Here is a 17,766-nt window from a genome sequence, read left to right as displayed (position 1 = left end):
TGCTCAAAAGGGGCTCTTTATGAGTAACAAAAGAGACTCCTATCAGGAATTCCAAGGATTTTTAGGATCTTTGTGCCATAAACCTGGAACAAAGACCAAATACAGTCATGCATCGCTTAATGAGGAGGATACATTCTGAGAAATGCATTGTTAGGCAATTTCGTCATTGTGTGAACATTATAGAGTGTATTTACACAAACCTAGATGGTATGGCCTACTGCACACCTAGGCTGTCAATTCAGCCCCTGTCCGAATCCTAGCAAACTTTTTTTGTAGAAATGAAAAAGCTGACTTCTAATATTCACATGGAAATGCCAAGGACATAGAGTAGCTGTACTAGTGTGCTAGGGCTGCTGTAACAAAGTAACACACACTCAGTGGCTTAAACAATAGAATTGTATTGTCTCATGGTTCTGGAGGCTGGAAGTCTGAGGTCAGGGTGTTGACAGGGCTGTGTTCCCTGTGAAGGCTAGGGAGGGTCTTTTCCAGGCCTCTCTCTTAGCTTCTTGGCTTGTGGCGGCATAACTCCAGTCTTCACGTGGTGTCCTCCCTGTGTACGTGTTTGTCTTTGTGTCCAATTTCTCCCCTTTCTAAAAGGACACCAGTCATATTGGATTAGGGCCCACCCTAATAACCTCATTTTAACTTGATTACCTCTGTAAAGACCCTATCTTCAGATAAGATCACATTCTGAGGTACTAGAGGTTAGGATTCCAACATATCTTTTTGTAGGGGACACTATTCAACCCATAATGTCAAAACAAGTTTTGAGAAGAACACAGTTGGAGTGCTAATACTACCTGATTTCAAACTTAATATAAAGCTACAGTAATCAAGATCCTGTGGTGTTGGAGAAAACAGATAGACCAGTGGAACAGAAGAGAGAGTCCAGACATCGACCCACACGTGTATGGACAAATGATTTTTGACAAGGGCAATTTTGTGGAGGCAATTCAGTGGAGAAAGGATAATTTTTTCAACAAACAGTTCTAGAGCAATTGGATATCCATACGCAAAAAAATAAGTATAGCTCTATACCTCATACCATATATAAAAACTAACTCAAAATGGTCCTTAGATCTAAATGTAAAACCTAAAACTATAATACTTCTAGAAAAAAGAGTAGGAGAAAATCTTTGTGACCTAGGGTTAGGCAAAGATTTCTTAGATACCACAGCAAAAGCACAATCCATTAAATTTTAAAAATTGACAAAGTGTACTACATCAAAATTAAGAACTTCTGCTCTTTGAAAGACACTTAGAAGAATGAAAAGACTAGCTACAGACTGGAAGAAAATATATGCAAAGCATATATCTGATTAAAGACTTGTATCTAGAATGTGTTAAAAAAAGACTCTGCGAAGCTTAGGAAGAAAAAAACAAATAACCCAATTTTAAAAATGAGCACATAACCCAAGTAAAAAATGAGCAGAGAATTGGAATAGACATTTCTCCACAGAAGATATACAAATGGCCAGTAAGCACATGAAAAGGTGTTCAACATCATTACTCATTAGGGAAATACAAATCAAAACTACAGTGACATACCATTTCACACCAGTGTGATGGCTGTTATCAAAGGGCAGGCAATAAATTGGAACCGTCACAATTGCTGGTTGAAATGTGAAATGGTGCAGCCACTTTGGAAAACCGTTTGGCAGTTCTTCAAAAAGTTAAACACAGAGTTACCATGTGACCTAGCAATTCCACTCCTAGTTATTCACCCAAAAGAAATGAAAGTATGTGTGCACACAAAAAAACTTGTACATGAATGTTCATAGCAGTATTATGCACACTAGCCCAAAAGTGGAAACAGCTCAAATGTCCATCAACTGATGATGTTGATAAACAAAATGTGGTATATCCATACAACGGAATAGTATTTGAACATATAACGGGATGAAGTACTGATACACGCTACAACATGGATGAAACTTGAAAACCTTATGCTAAGTGGAAGAAGACAGACACAAAACGCCACATATTGTATCACTCCATTCACTCTGAACTCTGAATATTTATATATGTAATGTTCAGAGTAGGCAAATCTGTAGAGACAGGAAGTAGTGGTTATCTGGTCCCAGGAAGGAGGATGAAAGGAGGGCAGAATGGAGAGTGACTGCCAATAGGTACAAAATTTCCTCTTTGAGATGATGAAAATGTTCTAAAATTGGATTATAGTGATAGTTGCACAACTCTGTAAATATATTAAAAGCCATTGAATTGTCCACTTTAAACAGATGAACCTTATGGTATGTAAATTATATCTCAAGAAAGCTGCTAAAAAAATGGTCAGAAGATTTGAACAGCACGTTACCAGAGAATGGATGGCAAAGAAGCTCATGAACAGATGTTCAACATCAATGCAATTAAAACCACAGTTAGAATGGCTAAATTTAAAAAGACTTACCATACCAAATGTTGGTGAAATATGGAAGAACTGGAACTCTTATACACTGCTGGTGGGAAGGTAAAATATTACAGCCACTTTGGAAAATAGACCGTTTCTTAAAAAGTTAAACATACAGCTACCATATGATCCAACTATACCACTCTTTTAGAGGTTGAATTGTGTGTGTGTCTCCCCCTGCACCCTCCCCCCCATTCATATATTGAAGTCGTAACCCCCAGTATCTCAGAATATGACCTTATTTGGAGATAGGGTCTTTACAGAGATAATCAAGATTGGGCCAGCCCTGTGGCTTAGCGGTTAAGTGTGCGCACTCCACTGCTGGCGGCCCGGGTTTGGATCCTGGGTGCGCACCGACGCACTGCTGCTCCTGCCGTGCTGAGGCCGTGTCCCACATACAGCAACTAGAAGGATGTGCAGCTATGACATACAACTATCTACTGGGGCTTTGGGGGAAATAAATAAATAAATAAAATTATTTAAGAGATAATCAAGATAAAAATAGGTCATTAGTGTGGGCCATAATCTAGCATGATTGGTGTCTTTTATAAAAAGAGGAAATTTAGACATAGAGCCAGAAATACAGGGAGAGTACTATGTGAACATGAAGACAGCCATCTACAAGCCAAGGAGAGAGGACTGCAACAGATCCTTCCCTCACAGCTCTCAGAAGGAACAAATGCTGCCAACATCTTACTTTCTGACTTCTAGCTTCCAAATCTCAGTGAGACAATAAATTTCTGTTATTTAAGCCACCCTGTTTGTGGTACTTTGTTATGGCAGCCCTCACGAGCTAATATACACTACTAAGTATTTACCCAATAAAAAAGAAAGCATACATCCATACACAAACTTCTTCTAAATGAATGTTCACAGCAGCTTTATTTGCAGTAGCCAACATCTGGAAACAACCAGGATGTCCATCACCAGGTAGATGGAAAACAAATTTGTGGCATATTCTGTACAACGGAATACTACTCAGCTGTAAAAGGGAAATGAACTCTTGATACATGAAACCATGTGGATGAACTTCAAAATAATTACGCTGAGTAAAAGGAGCCAGATGACAAAAAGAGTACACGCTGTGTGATTCCACGTATATAAACTCTAGAAAATGCAAACTAATCTATAATTACAGAAAGCATGTTTTTTTGATTGTGGTGATGGTTTGGTGCATATATACATATATCAAATGATTTCCAGTTGTATACTCTAAATATATGCAGTTTAATATATGTTAGTTATATCTCATAAAACTGTTGACATTTAAAATAATTGTTTTAAAGAAGAAAACCAACAAAATATATTGGTAGCATTAAATAGAGCAGTTTTGATAGAGTGGAAAAGGTAGAGGCGAAAGGGTTTTAAAAGTAGACCTGAACATGGTAAATTAAACTCAGTTATTAATCTCTGCTCCCTTCTAAGACTCCACAACAATTATTTTTGCAAAATGATGTCAGCAAGCATAAATCCACCAGAAAAAAAGCAAATGAAAGAGGAGATGATGCAGACAAGAAATGCCAACAAAATTTTGGAAGCTAGAAAGCTTTTGGAGTGATGCTGAAAACAAGCAGGATGAGTTGAGGAATTTATAAGGAGCAAGGCCCCAGGAATCCAGCTCCTCACATCCAGAGATAGATGTTGTCCCTCTCCCACCCTGGCAAAGCTGAGGGTGGAGGTAAAGTACCTAACTAAAAACGGAGACGTCTATATGCTGATGCGAGACAGTGCCAGCTCTCCAAATTCAGTCCCAGAACACTGGAAGCCAGGCTGATACCCGTCAGGCTGAGGATTGAAGGGTACCTCTCTGAGCAATTGAACAGCCCAAGGGAGAAAGAAAAGAATATACAGATGCAGGCACGTGAGAGTTCTCCCAGTGAAGTGGCTTGGTCCCCTCCTGCAACCCAGGAAGCCAACCACAGGACATGCACCTCCCCTTCCTTCTCCTCATACAAGAAACACTTCCAAGCTCTTCAGGGCTTAGTTCTTAAATATCAGTGGATAGCGAAAGATGACCAGACATTTGATAAAAACCTGTGAGTGAAAGATAGTGACCAAACCAAAGGTAAAAGAGGAACTTGGAGGAAATAGAGGTAATACAGGGAGCAGAAGAAAATTAAAAGAAACAAACATATTCTGTAATATCTTCATAGATAAAAGAAGATATAATCATGGGACAAGAACAGAACTGTAAAAAGGAACTGTTCAGAGAACAAGGAAGAGCTCTTAAAATTAAATTACAATAGCAGGAATTTTTTTTAAAATTTTTTGTTTATTGCAGTAACATTGGTTTATAACATTGTATAAATTTCAGGTGTACATCATTATACTTCTATTTCTGCATAGATTACATCATGTTCACCACCCAAATACTAATTACAACCCATCACCACACATGTGCCGAATTATCCCTTTCGCCCTCCTCCCTCCCCCCTTCCCCTCTGGTAACCACCAATCCAATCTCTGTCTCTATGTGTTTGTTTATTGTTGTTATTATCTACTACTTAATGAAGAAAATAATACGGTATTTGACCTTCTCCCTCTGACGTATTTCACTTTGCATAATACCCTCAATGTCCATCCATGTTGTCACAAATGGCTGGATTTCATCGTTTCTTACGGCTGAGTAGTATTCCATTGTGTATATATACCACATCTTCTTTATCCATTTGTCCCTTGATGGGCACTTAGGTTGCTTCCAAGTCTTGGCTATTGTGAATAACGACAATAGCAGGAATTTATTGGAACATAAACTTAAGAGAATCTCCAGAAAGAAAAATAAAAATGATAAAAATGGAGAGATGAAGAAAATTAATGGATCAGTCCCGTAGATTCAGCACTAACAGGAATTCTTGAAGGAGAGAAAAGAAATTGGAGGGGAGGGGCCAGCCCGGTGGCGCAAGCGGTTAAGTGCGAACGCTCCGCTGCGGCGGCCCGGGGTTCGCCGGTTCGGATCCCGGGCGCACACCAACGCACTGCTTGGCAAGCCATGCTGTGGCGGTGTCCCATATAAAGTGGAGGAAGATGGGCACGGATGTTAGCCCAGGGCCAGTCTTCCTCAGCAAAAAAAGAGGAGGATTGGCAGATGTTAGCACAGGGCTGATCTTCCTCACACACACAAAAAAGAAATTGGAGGGGATAAAATTATCAAATAAATAAGTAGAGAAAATGTCCTACACCTGAAGAACCTGAGTTTGTAGGTTGCAAGTACCTACCCAGTACCAGCTCGATAAATAAAAAAGAACCATACTTAGTGGTTTGCATTTTTAGAAAACTGAGGAGAAATAAAGGATCCTAAAAGTTTCTAGAGAAGAAAGGTCATATCCAAAACATTAGGGTTTAGAATACTATCGAATGTCTGTATAGCAACTCTGGGAGGTGGAAGACAATGGAGCATGGCCTTCAAAGTTTTGGAGGGAAAAAGATTTACTAACTTGAACTTCTATATTCAATTATGTATGTGGGTAAAAAAATAATTTCTATATGTCAATTATATGTATGGATAAAATAAAGACTTTTCAGTTATTCAAGATCTCAAAAAATTCACTTCCTGTGTACCTTTTATTAGGAAATCACTGGAATATATGCTCCTTCTAAACCAGGGAGTAAACCATAAAAGAGGAAGAGAAAAGATCTGGGAAACAGATGCTCCACTGTAGGAGAGAGAGCAGGGAATTCCAGAGATGAAGGGGAAGAGACATCCCTGGCGAGGTGTAAGCTGTTTAGCGGCCTAGAGAGCAAACAGTCTAGACTGGAACAGGAGAAAACCCCCGAGGAATGTCTCCAAGACTGGAATGAAATTGATGGATTACCTGAAGTGTTTGAACTTATTAAGAGGAGACTAACAGCTCTGTTGGAGAGTTTGAGGATGAATTAGTGAAAAATACATAATAAATACTAAGCCAAAAAAATTGAAAGAAAGTATAAGAAGATGAAGTAGCAATTGTTAGTTCCAGGGAAAACAAAAAATTTTACAAGAAAGGATATTTAATTATACTATTGCATATGATTCAACTGTATGTATTATTTACTTAGTAATAGCACTCTTAGCACTGAATACTGATTTGAACGAAAATGGTGACTTATATTGAGAGAATGGGAGAAGGGAGGTACAGATGTGTTGTGGGGGGTGGGGAGGTGCAGCAGAAAAGATTGCTGTTTTTGTTTGTAAGCCTGGTGGTATTATTTGACTTCTAAAATCTAAAATTTGGCTTCTAACTTCAATAAAGATTTGATTTTTTAAAATCAGATCAGTGATGAGAACATGGAAGTAATGGGGTATAGTTTATTCTTTTAAGAATTTGGATGGGGAAGGGTAAAAACAGGAGGATGTTTGGAGAGTATCACAAGGCCAAAAATAATTTTTCAGAATAGAAGAGAGTATAAAATTTTTGTCAGTTGAAGGGATGGATTTACTGGAAAGGGAGAAAGAAGGGTTCCTGAGATAGTAAGGTCCTGGAGGAAGTGGTATAGTGTATTGTAGGTCATGAGTTTAGAGTACAAGTGGTGAGGTTAGCCTTGCAAAGCAGTAGAGAGGGCAAAAAAATGAGTGGAGATGCAGGTTTATAATATAGTCATGAGAAGAAAAAACACGGGGCTTTGTGTGAGACAGGGTCTCTTGTCATCTTCAGAAAGGATGGACTAGGAAGGATGCCTAAGGGATGGGCTTGGAGTCTTTGAGGAGAAGAGCAAAGGTACAGGATAAATGAGTGAGAAATGTAGTGTACTAGGTCAGACATTGGTTTAGTCATACGATCCAGTGCTTAGCACATAGAAGGCATTCAGAAGGTGTGTTGAGTGAATGAATGACCAGTAAGAAGGCTGTGTTAGATTCTGGGATACACAGACAAAAATTACAGACAAAAATTACATTGTTTCCCTCCAAGGCTCACCAGCAGAGGGGAACTAGGGATCACAGCTGTTGGCTGAACCTTACAGGGTAAATGGGAAGGAGCACCTTGGAACAGGAGGAGGAGGAAGTGTAGCAGATATCAGAAACTGCTTCCTAGAAAAAGTAACTTTTGAACCAGTCTTTGAAGGTTGAGGAGAAGTTCACCAGAGAGACAGGATGAAGAGGGCCTTCCAGTCAGAGGTGCTGAAATGTCAGGGCTGAGTGGAAGTTAACTGGCATGTGTTTGTAAAGGAACCAGTTTTGTAACTTTCTCCAGCCATGCTCTGCTCTCCAGGAGCAGAAGAGAAGAAGGTAGGGGATTGGCAAGACAGGAATGTACCGAGAACAAGTTGGTGGTGAGCAAATCTAGGACGTTAAGGAGAAAATTCACAGAAACGCCTATCAGGTGAGGCTCTGAATGGACCCTGCGTAAAGAGGAGACCTGGAGAACTAGGAGTTACAATGAGGACTCCTTACAGGTTCCCATGGAGGGAGGGAGTGGAAGAGGCACTTGTGCTCTGAGTCGGAGTTAGAATTCATGGACCTCAGTGTGGAGCAGTACAGACTGATGGTGAGGCCCAGCCCCGGGTCCTGCCCGTTTCCCAGCTGAAGTAGGAAGGAGATGGGTCGGCTGTCTGAGATAGGTCTAGAGTATCTGATTCCTTTAGACTGAGTTAAGTGCCCTTCCTGTTATTTAATTGCATTCTCACACTGTATTGTAATTGACTAGTTTTTGTCTGTCTTTCCCACTAATCTGTAAGTTTTTTGAGGGCAAAGACTTTCTTCACCATTATCTCAGCACAGCATCTAGCATGTAATATGTGCTCAGTAAATGTTTGTTGAATGAATGAATGGTAGTAGGAGAAAGGTGAGGATATGGTATAAGTTTTATGAATAAAATTATTGAAACTCCTGAAAATTAGGTCAAGGGAAAGGAGTGGTGGAGACCATCAAATTAAGTCCAAAAGTGCTCAAGAAATTTGTAGAAAAAAGAAGTAAGGATGTGAAGGGGCTGGAAGTGGACTTGAGAACAACCGGAAGTGGCAGTCAGGAGCAGTGATCTTTCTGGGCCATTGTTTTTTGCCTTCTGAGATGATGGAGAAAAGGTATGAACCTTGGTGAAGGAGATAGTGTCTTCTGGGGAAAAGCGTTTTAATTGGCACTTCAAGGAATGAATAGGAATTTGAAGTGTACGTGCAATGGAAGACCAGGGCTTCCAGGCAAGAGGGAACATTATATGTAAAGGCACAGAGGGTTGAGGAGTTGGTGTGTGCTCCACCGGGGGTTCAGAGTGAATGAGTGAGACAGGGGTAGATAAAAAAGACCACTTAGGCAAATGAACTGAACTTTTATCCCTCAGGATAGGTGATAGAGTGCTACTGAAGAATTTCAAGGAGAGAGATGCGATCAGATTTGCATTTTACAAAAAGTCCACTTGATGGAAGTGGTTTGGAGGATGGATTGAAGAGAGATGGGGCCCAGCAGCACAAAGACCAGTGAGAAGGCTTTTGTAGTAGTGAGATTTAGAGAAGCTGGCTTTAACTATGGCAGTTAAAGGCGATGAAGGGGTGATGGACATGAGAGCTATTTAAGAGGTAGAAGCCACGGTACTTGGTGATTAATAGAATGTGAGGTTAAAGAAGGAAGGTGGAGAATCTCATACAATTATAGGTTTCCTGTTTGAGGATCTTAGTGAATGATGGTACCATTCACAGAGATAGGGGATGTAAAAAAGAGAGGAAATTTGAAGACAAAGATGATGTTTCATTCTGGACCTATTGGGCCATCCAAGTGGAGAAAACTAGTATGCAAAACATGGGGGAGTGAAAGATTTGGAAGCCAGTGTAGGGGAGGTTGTTGAAGCTGTGGGCTTTTGATTATTACTTCTCATCATTATTGTGCTAATTTTTTGTTAGTGCCAGTCGAGTTGATTCTGACTCCTAGTGACCCTGTGTACAGTGGAGTGGAACCCTGCCCGGTCTTTTTGCACGTTCTCTCACCTTCCAGCACTATATCAGACAATGCCCTCCTGCTATTCATAGGGTTTTCATGGCCAATTTTTTTGGAAGTGGGTGGCCAGGTTCCTCCTAGTCTGTCTTAGTCTAGAAGCTCTGCTGAAACCTGTCGCCAGTGGTGACCCTGCTGGTATTTGAAATACTGGTGGCATAGCTTTCATTCTGCTAATTAGAAATTGATTATAGATAAGTCTTTTTTTTTTTCTTAATAGCAAGCAGAGGCTGAGGTCTGCAATTTAGAGCTGTTTAATTGGAGAAGACTTTTAAAGATGAAGAATCAAGAAAATTTCGTAACTGATATAAGTGGGAGAATAGTCATTCTTTGAGAAAATGATTTAGGCTTGAGATTCCAAGGAACTTAATAAATTTAAACAATTTGTTGCCTTTTTCCCTAATTGTCATAACATTTGTACAGTTAAGTGCATAAAATGCACAGCTCAGTGATTTTTTTTTCACATATGGTGTACGCTTTTGTAACCACAACCCAGATCAAGATAGCCTCATAAGTTTCCCTCTGCAATACTGTAACCCTGTTTTTTCTTCTAGAGGTTTTAGATCATGGTGTAAATTTAGGATGGGAGAATCCTCCCTCTCCTTGGCAAAGCTCTGTAGGCTGCAGACTCAGGAAGTCTGTAAGAGAAGAATAAAAGTCAAAACCTGGTTTGAATTTCACTATGCAGTGTGTCTTTTATTATTCTTGCTTACACTTCCTCCAATTTCTCTTTTTAATGGAAATAAAGTAAACCTCTCAATTTTTCTGTACTTTTTGAAACTTAGCCTCTTAATACTCTCCCATCTTCTCTAGTATTTCTGAAAAATGAAGGCTGTGGGGAGGATGGCAGAGCTGGAAAGCCTTCCCTTTTATTTGCGTTTCATTATGGTGTGTGTGTGTGTTACTGTTGTCTGTCTTCTGGATTATTCGGTCCTATAAGAAATGGACTATATTTTTCTGAGTTGGGAATAGTCTTGTCTATCTCCTTGAGTACATCAGTTTGGTTTTTGAAAATTATGTCTTTTGGAGGAGTTTTCTTAGGACTAATGGACAGTCCCTGTTTGTGGAGGTCGCTCTCCACCTCTGTCACTTATCTTCCTTTATTGATCAATAAACCATCTGGAATAGTAAAATGCTTTTTTTCCCCTTTGAAAATTCGTTCTGAGAAATAAGCCATACATATGCAAGAGAAAACAGTTAAAAGACATAATTATACAGTTAAAAGAATAATTATAAAACACTCATATACCTACTACATAGGCCCAGAAATAGAAGATAACCAGACCTCAGAACCCCCCATGTGCGCTTCCTGATCGAATCCCCTCCCTCCCTCCCTCCCTAAGACATTCATTAGCCTAAATTTAGTCATTTCCTTTTCTTTATAGTTTTATAAACCATGTCTATATACATATATGTCTGTATACACACACATATGTTTTTACAATGTATATATTTGAACTTTATGTTAATGGAATTATACTGTATATGTATTCTTTTGTGACTTGCTTCTTTCACCCAGTTTTGTGCTTTTGTAACTCATCCAGGTCGAGGATGTTGCTATAGTTCGTTCATTTTCATGCAGTATAATATTCTGTTGTCTGAAAACACCATAGCCTATTTATCTATTTTCCTATTGATGGATGTTTGTTTCTATATTTTTTTTTCTTTTAAAATAGTGCTATTAAAATATTTTTGTGTGTGTGTAAAAGTTTCTCTAGGGTATATATCTAGAAGTGCAACCACTAGTCTGTACAGTAAATACACATTCAAGTGTACTAGATAACAGCAAACTTTTTAAAAGTAGTTGTACCAATTTTCCCTCCCACCAGGAATGGATGAAAGTTGCTATTGCTCTGCATCCTTGTCAACACTTGGTATTGCCCAACTGTTTAATTTTAGCCAACCTGGTGGTTGTGAAATGGTATTTCTTTGTGGTTTTAATTTGCATTTTCCTGATTAACATGAGATTGAACATCTTTTCATATGTTTAGGGCCATTTATGCATCCTCTTCAGTGAAATTTCTACTCAGTTATTTTGTAAATTTTTCTGGAACGTTGTCTTTTTCTTATTGATTCATAGCAATTCTTTATTATATTCTCAATGCTAATCCTTTGTCACAGTTATGTGAGTTGCAAATCAGCATACTTTCTTTTTTCTTCTGCGAATCTAGTCACCCAAGGAGAGATGCCTTAAACCTGGAGAGTGAAAACCGTTGGCCCAGGCTTCTGTACTAGGCACTGTAGTGAAATGGCCATGTGGGTCTCAAGGGCAGACCCTGGCACTTTGCAGTGAGCTGCATCTTAGTTACTGACTGCTGCTGACCTGTGGTGCTTGCCTTTGCAGGTGGAACAGGAGGATTTTGTAATGGAAGGGCATGGCAAGACTCCACCTCCTGGTGAAGAAAGCAAACAGTGAGTCACAGTTTATTTAAAAAGGGGTCTTATTACACATCTGCAGAAGCACTTTGGTTAAACATACTGAGAGCATGTTTGCAGGGGATGTATATGTTGGGCACATTGTGGAGCTCACCAGTTGCTCTGGTGGCTGCAATGCATTGTTTCTATTTATAGACAGACTAACTGGAGGGACAAGAAAGTTGGCTTTGTAGTTTTTCACACTTGACTAATCAAAATTTATGTTATGCTTTAGCAAAGGCTTTAAGGCTCAGGATGTTCTAAATTGAACTAATTCAATCTGGTTGATTTCCAAAGAAGGTATAAAATAGTATGTCCTTTTCTTAGCAGTGTCTTTATGAAGTGGACTAAATTAAGAGACTGTTTCCCTGCATTCCACGTGTGAATTTATTTGAATAGTACTTCCTGAAATTCTATTCCATTTAGTTATTTATACTTCTGATCTTTGTTTAAATAACAAATTGTTTCCCTAAAGGAACAGGAATTATAAATAATAGAACTTAGCCAACATTCTAAATAATTCAGGATCTCTCCACTGACTTCTTAAAGAGTGTTAAGTCTTAAATCTGAAATTGGGAGTCCTCTGGGTAGCTTTTTGGTGGCAGTGAGTAGGTTTTTTCCTCCCTCTGTCACAGAACTTGAAAAATTGTGTTGCAGAGCAGACTGGTGTTTCATATGCCCTTTTAAAGGAAAAACAGTTAGGACTGGCTTAAAGTACTGACAGAACTACTATTTTTTTATTCAGACAGTAGTCTCCTAAGTTGAATAGGCCAGTGATTCATGGAATTTACCAAAAATCTGTAGAGGGAAACTCCTTTCTCTCGTCTTTTTTTTTTTCCCTAGAAAATAGTTTAGTTTGGGTCTGTCTTTTGAAAATTATGTCTCCGAAACCCTTAGGAATGAATTATGCAGAATATGCTATGCTGCCACGAGGCCAGGTTCATTAAAGGAGAATGTTTGTCTTGTATTTGTTATGAATGGAAACCAGGATATTTTCACAGCTGGTTTAATTTGCTAACCAGGCAGTTTTAAAAATAGCTTACAATATAAATCCTAACTTTTCTCTATTCTGTCAAATGCACTTATATTCTGCATGGGCTGATGGAATCAATTCATCTTTAGCAAATTAGAATGCCCAACATCTAGTCCCAATGAAATTATGGGAACACTTCGGGTGCTTCTCCCTGCCCCCATGCCTCCTCCCCCACCCCCTCACTCTGGTCAGAGGTCTTATAATATAAAAATCATGTCATCCCTCCCATCTGAATAGGGTTTTCTGTGCAAGAGTACTTTGCTTAGATGCTGTATGTGTTGTTTCCACTCATTACAGTTTCTCCATTTTATTCAGAGATCAGGGGTAGGTAACTTGCCCGTGGTAATCCACTTAAATGGAAGTTAAGATTTGAACCAGGATCTTACTGACTTCAAAGTGTTTTATAATATCTCTTGAACCTGAATCCTTTGCCAATCTTGGGAGCTATGTTCCTGAAAAGTACTGTGGTTAGCAAAACTACAGTTGTCAAGATCAAAGTCTCATGGATAAGAGAGAGTTGGGGGAAACAATGAAAATGGCATTAAGCCTATTTTTAAGACACAGATGAAAGTTCTGTTCTCTGGAGGGTATCCATTTCCCAAACAAACCAGTCTTTATCTTTAAAAACTCTGCTCTAGTAACCCCTATCCTGAATCATTAAGTATTAAGGAAACACTGCTGGGGCAGACTCTCCCACAAGTTTTATGTTATATGAACTGTACCTCTTTTAGAGAGCTTCAGACAGCCCCAGTGGACTTGAAACTTCCTGTGTTGTATCCTTACCATTCTTCCTTGGTTTGTTTTCACAAGTCTTATACTGCCTTTTCACAGATGACTCCTGCTTTGTTTTTGTTTTTGTTTTTTTTCCCGGGCTTGGTCTGCTATCATATACTGAAATGATAAAGCAGAAATGAATCTTCTTACTAGGCGTTCCTCCTGGAGACCTGCTTACTTCTTCTGTGGGAGAGGGGAGCAAAGGTGCTGTGTTCTTTGGTTTGAGGCAACAGAATAAAAAGGTTAAAAAAAAATTTTTTTGTGTGTCTCAGAACTACAGTTGGCAAAGGATGATTGAATCTTGGATAGTAGGATCTGGGAACTGAATACTACATTTTAGATTCTAGAAGTGATACATTGCTGAATGATTTGTGAAATTCCCATTTATTCTTTTATTTTTTTTTTAATGATAAAAGTAATACATGATTGTCATAAAACATTTAAGCAGTAAATGTGGATTTAGAAATAAAAAAGTGAGACTCTTCTTTACTCTCCTTCCCCACCTAATCTTCCTAAACATTTCTGTTTATTTTAAAACAACTAAATAGATTTTTTCCTAACATAATTTTTCTGATATTTGCTTTTTTAACTTGACATCGTTTGCAGTCTAATTGATTCTTTTAAACATCTGCAAAACATTCCGTTGAGGGGCCGGCCCCGTGGCTTAGCGGTTATGTGCGCGCGCTCTGCTACTGGCGGCCCGGGTTTGGATCCCCGGGCGCGCACCGACACACTGCTTGTCCCGCCATGCTGAGGTGGCGTCCCACATACAGCAACTAGAAGGATGTGCAACTATGACATACAACTATCTACTGGGGCTTTGGGGAGAAAAAGGGAAAAAAAGGAGGAGGATTGCCAATAGATGTTAGCTCAGAGACGGTCTTCCTCACATACACACAAAAAAAATTCTGTTGAATGGATGTACTGTAATTATTCTTCTCTAGTAGATATTTTGGTGGCCTTCACTTCTTTGATTATTACAAATAATATTTTATTGAATATCCTTATTCTTATATCTTGATTATCCACAGGTATATGTTTCTAGAATAGATTTCTAGGGATGGAGCTGTTTGGTTCGTGGGTATGTGTTTTTTACATGGAGGTAGCTGCTATCAAATTACCTTCCAAAAAAGCTATACCAGTGTTCTTTTCCATCAACAGTGGATAAGAGTACCCATTTCTCCACACCTTTGATGACAATAACATTTTTTATCTTTAATTTTTTGCCACTTTAATATTTTATTGTTTTAATTTACACTGTTCTGCTTACTGAGATGGAATATCTTTTGTTACTTTATTGGCTGTTGATTTTTATTTCATGTACCACCTATTTACATATTATTCCCATTTTTCATTGGATTGTTTATTTTGATAGCTTTGTAAGAACCCTTTATAAAGTGTTGAAATTAACCTTTGTCTCTTGAGATGTTTTAAGTATTTTCTCCCAGTCCTTGTTTTTTAACATCGGGGTATCTTTCATACTAATAAACCTTTCAAATTTTTTTTTTGATTTTTTTTATTGATGTTTTATTAGTCTTTAACATTGTGAAATTTTGGGTTGTACATTTTTGTTTGTCCATCACCATATATATGACTCCCTTCACCCCTTGTGCCCACCCCCCACCCCCGTTGCCCCTGGTAACCACAATAGAGTTTTCTCTATCCATGTGTTGGTTTATATTCCACATGTGAGTGAGATCATACAGTTTTTGTCTTTCTCCTTCTGGCTTACTTCACTTAACATAATACCCTCCAGGCCCATCCATGTTGTTGCAAATGGGACGATTTTGTCTTTTTTTATGGCTGAGTAGTATTCCATTGTATATATATACCACATTTTCTTAATCCAGTCGTCAGTTGAGGGACACTTAGGTTGCTTCCACTTCTTGGCTATGGCGAATAATGTTGCAATGAACATAGGGGTGCATAAACCTCTTTGGATTGTTGATTTCAAGTTCGTTGGATAGATTCCCAGTGGTGGGATGGCTGGGTCATAGGGCATCTCTATTTTTAGTTCTTTGAGGAATCTCCATACCGTTTTCCATAGAGGCTGCAACCAGTTTGCATTCCCACCAGCTGTGTATGAGGGTTCCTGTTTCTCCACATCCTCTCCAACACTTGTTTTTTGTCTTGGTGATTATAGCCATTCTAACGGGCGTGAGGTGATATCTTAGTGTTGTTTTGATTTGCATTTCCCCGATGATTAGTGATGTTGAACATCTTTTCGTGTGCCTATTGGCCATCTGTATATCTTCTTTGGAGAAGTGTCTGTTCATTTCCTCTGCCCATTTTTTGATTGGGTTGTTTGTTTTTTTGTTGTTCAGTTGTGTGAGTTCTTTATACGTTATGGAGATCAAACCCTTGTCAGATGTATGTTTTGCAAATATTCTCTCCCAGCTGGTGGGTTGTCTGTTAATCTTGATTCTGGTTTCGTTTGTCTTATAGAAGCTCTTTAATCTGATAAAGTCCCACTTGTTTATTTTTTCTTTAGTTTCCCTAGTCTGGGTAGGCATGTCATCCGAAAAGATTCCTTTATGACCAATGTCAAATAGTGTGTTGCCTATATTTTCTTCTATGAGTTTTATAGTTTCAGTAAACCTTTTAAATTTTTACATAGTAAAATCGATCAGCCTTTATGGCTTCTATGTTTTGTGCTTGCTTAGAGAAGTCTTCCCTACCCTAACATGGTAAAATATTCTTAGTTTTTCTGCTTTCTTTTTTATATTTAACCCTTTCATTGAACTGGTACTCATTTTTGTGTATGGTGTGAGGCAGAGATCTAACTTAATTTTTTTCCAAATTAGTTTCCAAAATGGTTCTCATTCATTGGTATTAGCTTGTATGGATAGCCTAGTTCACTTTTGGAGGTAGATGCAGTACACAGGGATAATATAACTTGCTCAGTGTCACACAGCAGATTCTTATAAGGATTATGTCTAAAATTATTTTTGTTAGCTGATCTGTGCCACTTTCCTTGTTTCTTCATTTAACATTTTTACCATAGGTTCTAGAAGTCTTGAAAAAATTATTTTATTTCTCTGATGTTTGCTTCAATGGAACTAAGTTCTATTAACAGCCAGATTAAGGTCGCTATGCATGTAGAAAGCTTTCCTGAAAAATAATTGACCTTTGATACTGAGAATATCTGTGCTAAAACTATTAATATTTAGATCAGTTGTGCTGAATTCTGGTATATGTGTGAATAAGATTTAGTAGAGCGTGTAGCTTTAAACACTTTGTCTGTATGATATTGTTTCTATATTGTTGCTTTTTAATGAGGTTTATTTAATCATTTTTTCTGAGGATATTCACTTTACGAGCTACTGTAGCAAATCAGACAAGCTAAGTTTATTGCTATATAATTATTACATTAAACTTACACAGTATTAATCACATGATATGTTTAACACAGGGGTAAATATAAAACCATTACAGCTTTTCAAAAAGCGGCATGAGCAGATACTTGTTCAGAGATTGTGGTTGATCTTGCTTAATGCAAGCTCACTTCAGATAAAATGTTTCTACCCAGGTAAGCTTTTGATTTGGTTTTATTTATGATACAAGTGATGGTCTAGATGTTTATGGGCATATCATTTGTTATAAATTTTTTTTTTAATTTTTTGTTTATTGCGGTAACATTGGTTTATAACATTGCGAAAATTTCAGGTGTACATCATTGTACTTCTATTTCTGCATAGATTACATCATGTTCACCACCAAAATACTAATTACAACCCATCACCACACACATGTACCGAATTATCCCTTTCACCCTCCCCCCTCCCCCCTCATTTGTTATAAATTATTTTGAAGTTAAATGTCAGTTTTGCTGTATTAATAAGATGAGTTTGGCCTCTTTTTCATACCTCCTCCTCTTCTTCTTTTTAAATATAACATACAAACAAGTCTAAGCTTTAAATCTCCATGCTGAAATTCACTCATATTGTCCAAAGATATTTGTCTTTAAACTACTAAAATGATTCAGTTTTTCTAGTAAACTTTTATTGATTGAATTTTCTTAATTCTTTTGGTTCATTTTACAAAAGGTCATCATTAAAAACAAATCTCTCAAAGCAGGATCTCAAAGAGCTGTTTGCACACCCATGTTCATTGCAGCATTATTCACAATAACCAAGAGGTAGAGGCAACCCAAATGTCCATTGACAAGTGAATAGATAAAGAAAATGGGGTATATACTACAATGGAATATTATGAAGCGTTAAAAAGGAAGGAAAT

At 38.2% G+C, this 17,766-nt stretch overlaps 1 protein-coding gene across 4 annotated transcripts in view; it reads left to right on the top strand.

Annotated features, from left to right (window-relative positions):
* Nucleotides 1–17,766, top strand: part of TNRC6B (trinucleotide repeat containing adaptor 6B) — a 175,447-nt gene that overhangs the window by 25,013 nt on the left and 132,668 nt on the right. For all 4 annotated transcript variants that reach the window (XM_058568303.1, XM_058568306.1, XM_058568305.1 and 1 more), the window contains exon 3: nucleotides 11,653–11,720. In XM_058568303.1, the coding sequence (XP_058424286.1) occupies nucleotides 11,653–11,720 (68 nt within the window). The remainder of the gene's footprint in view (nucleotides 1–11,652; nucleotides 11,721–17,766) is intronic.

This window comes from Diceros bicornis, chromosome 25, assembly GCF_020826845.1.
Source record: "Diceros bicornis minor isolate mBicDic1 chromosome 25, mDicBic1.mat.cur, whole genome shotgun sequence".
NCBI classification, from domain to species: Eukaryota; Metazoa; Chordata; class Mammalia; order Perissodactyla; family Rhinocerotidae; genus Diceros; species Diceros bicornis.
Note: the sequence above shows the minus strand (reverse complement) of the source record. Positions and strands in the feature narration are given on the sequence as shown.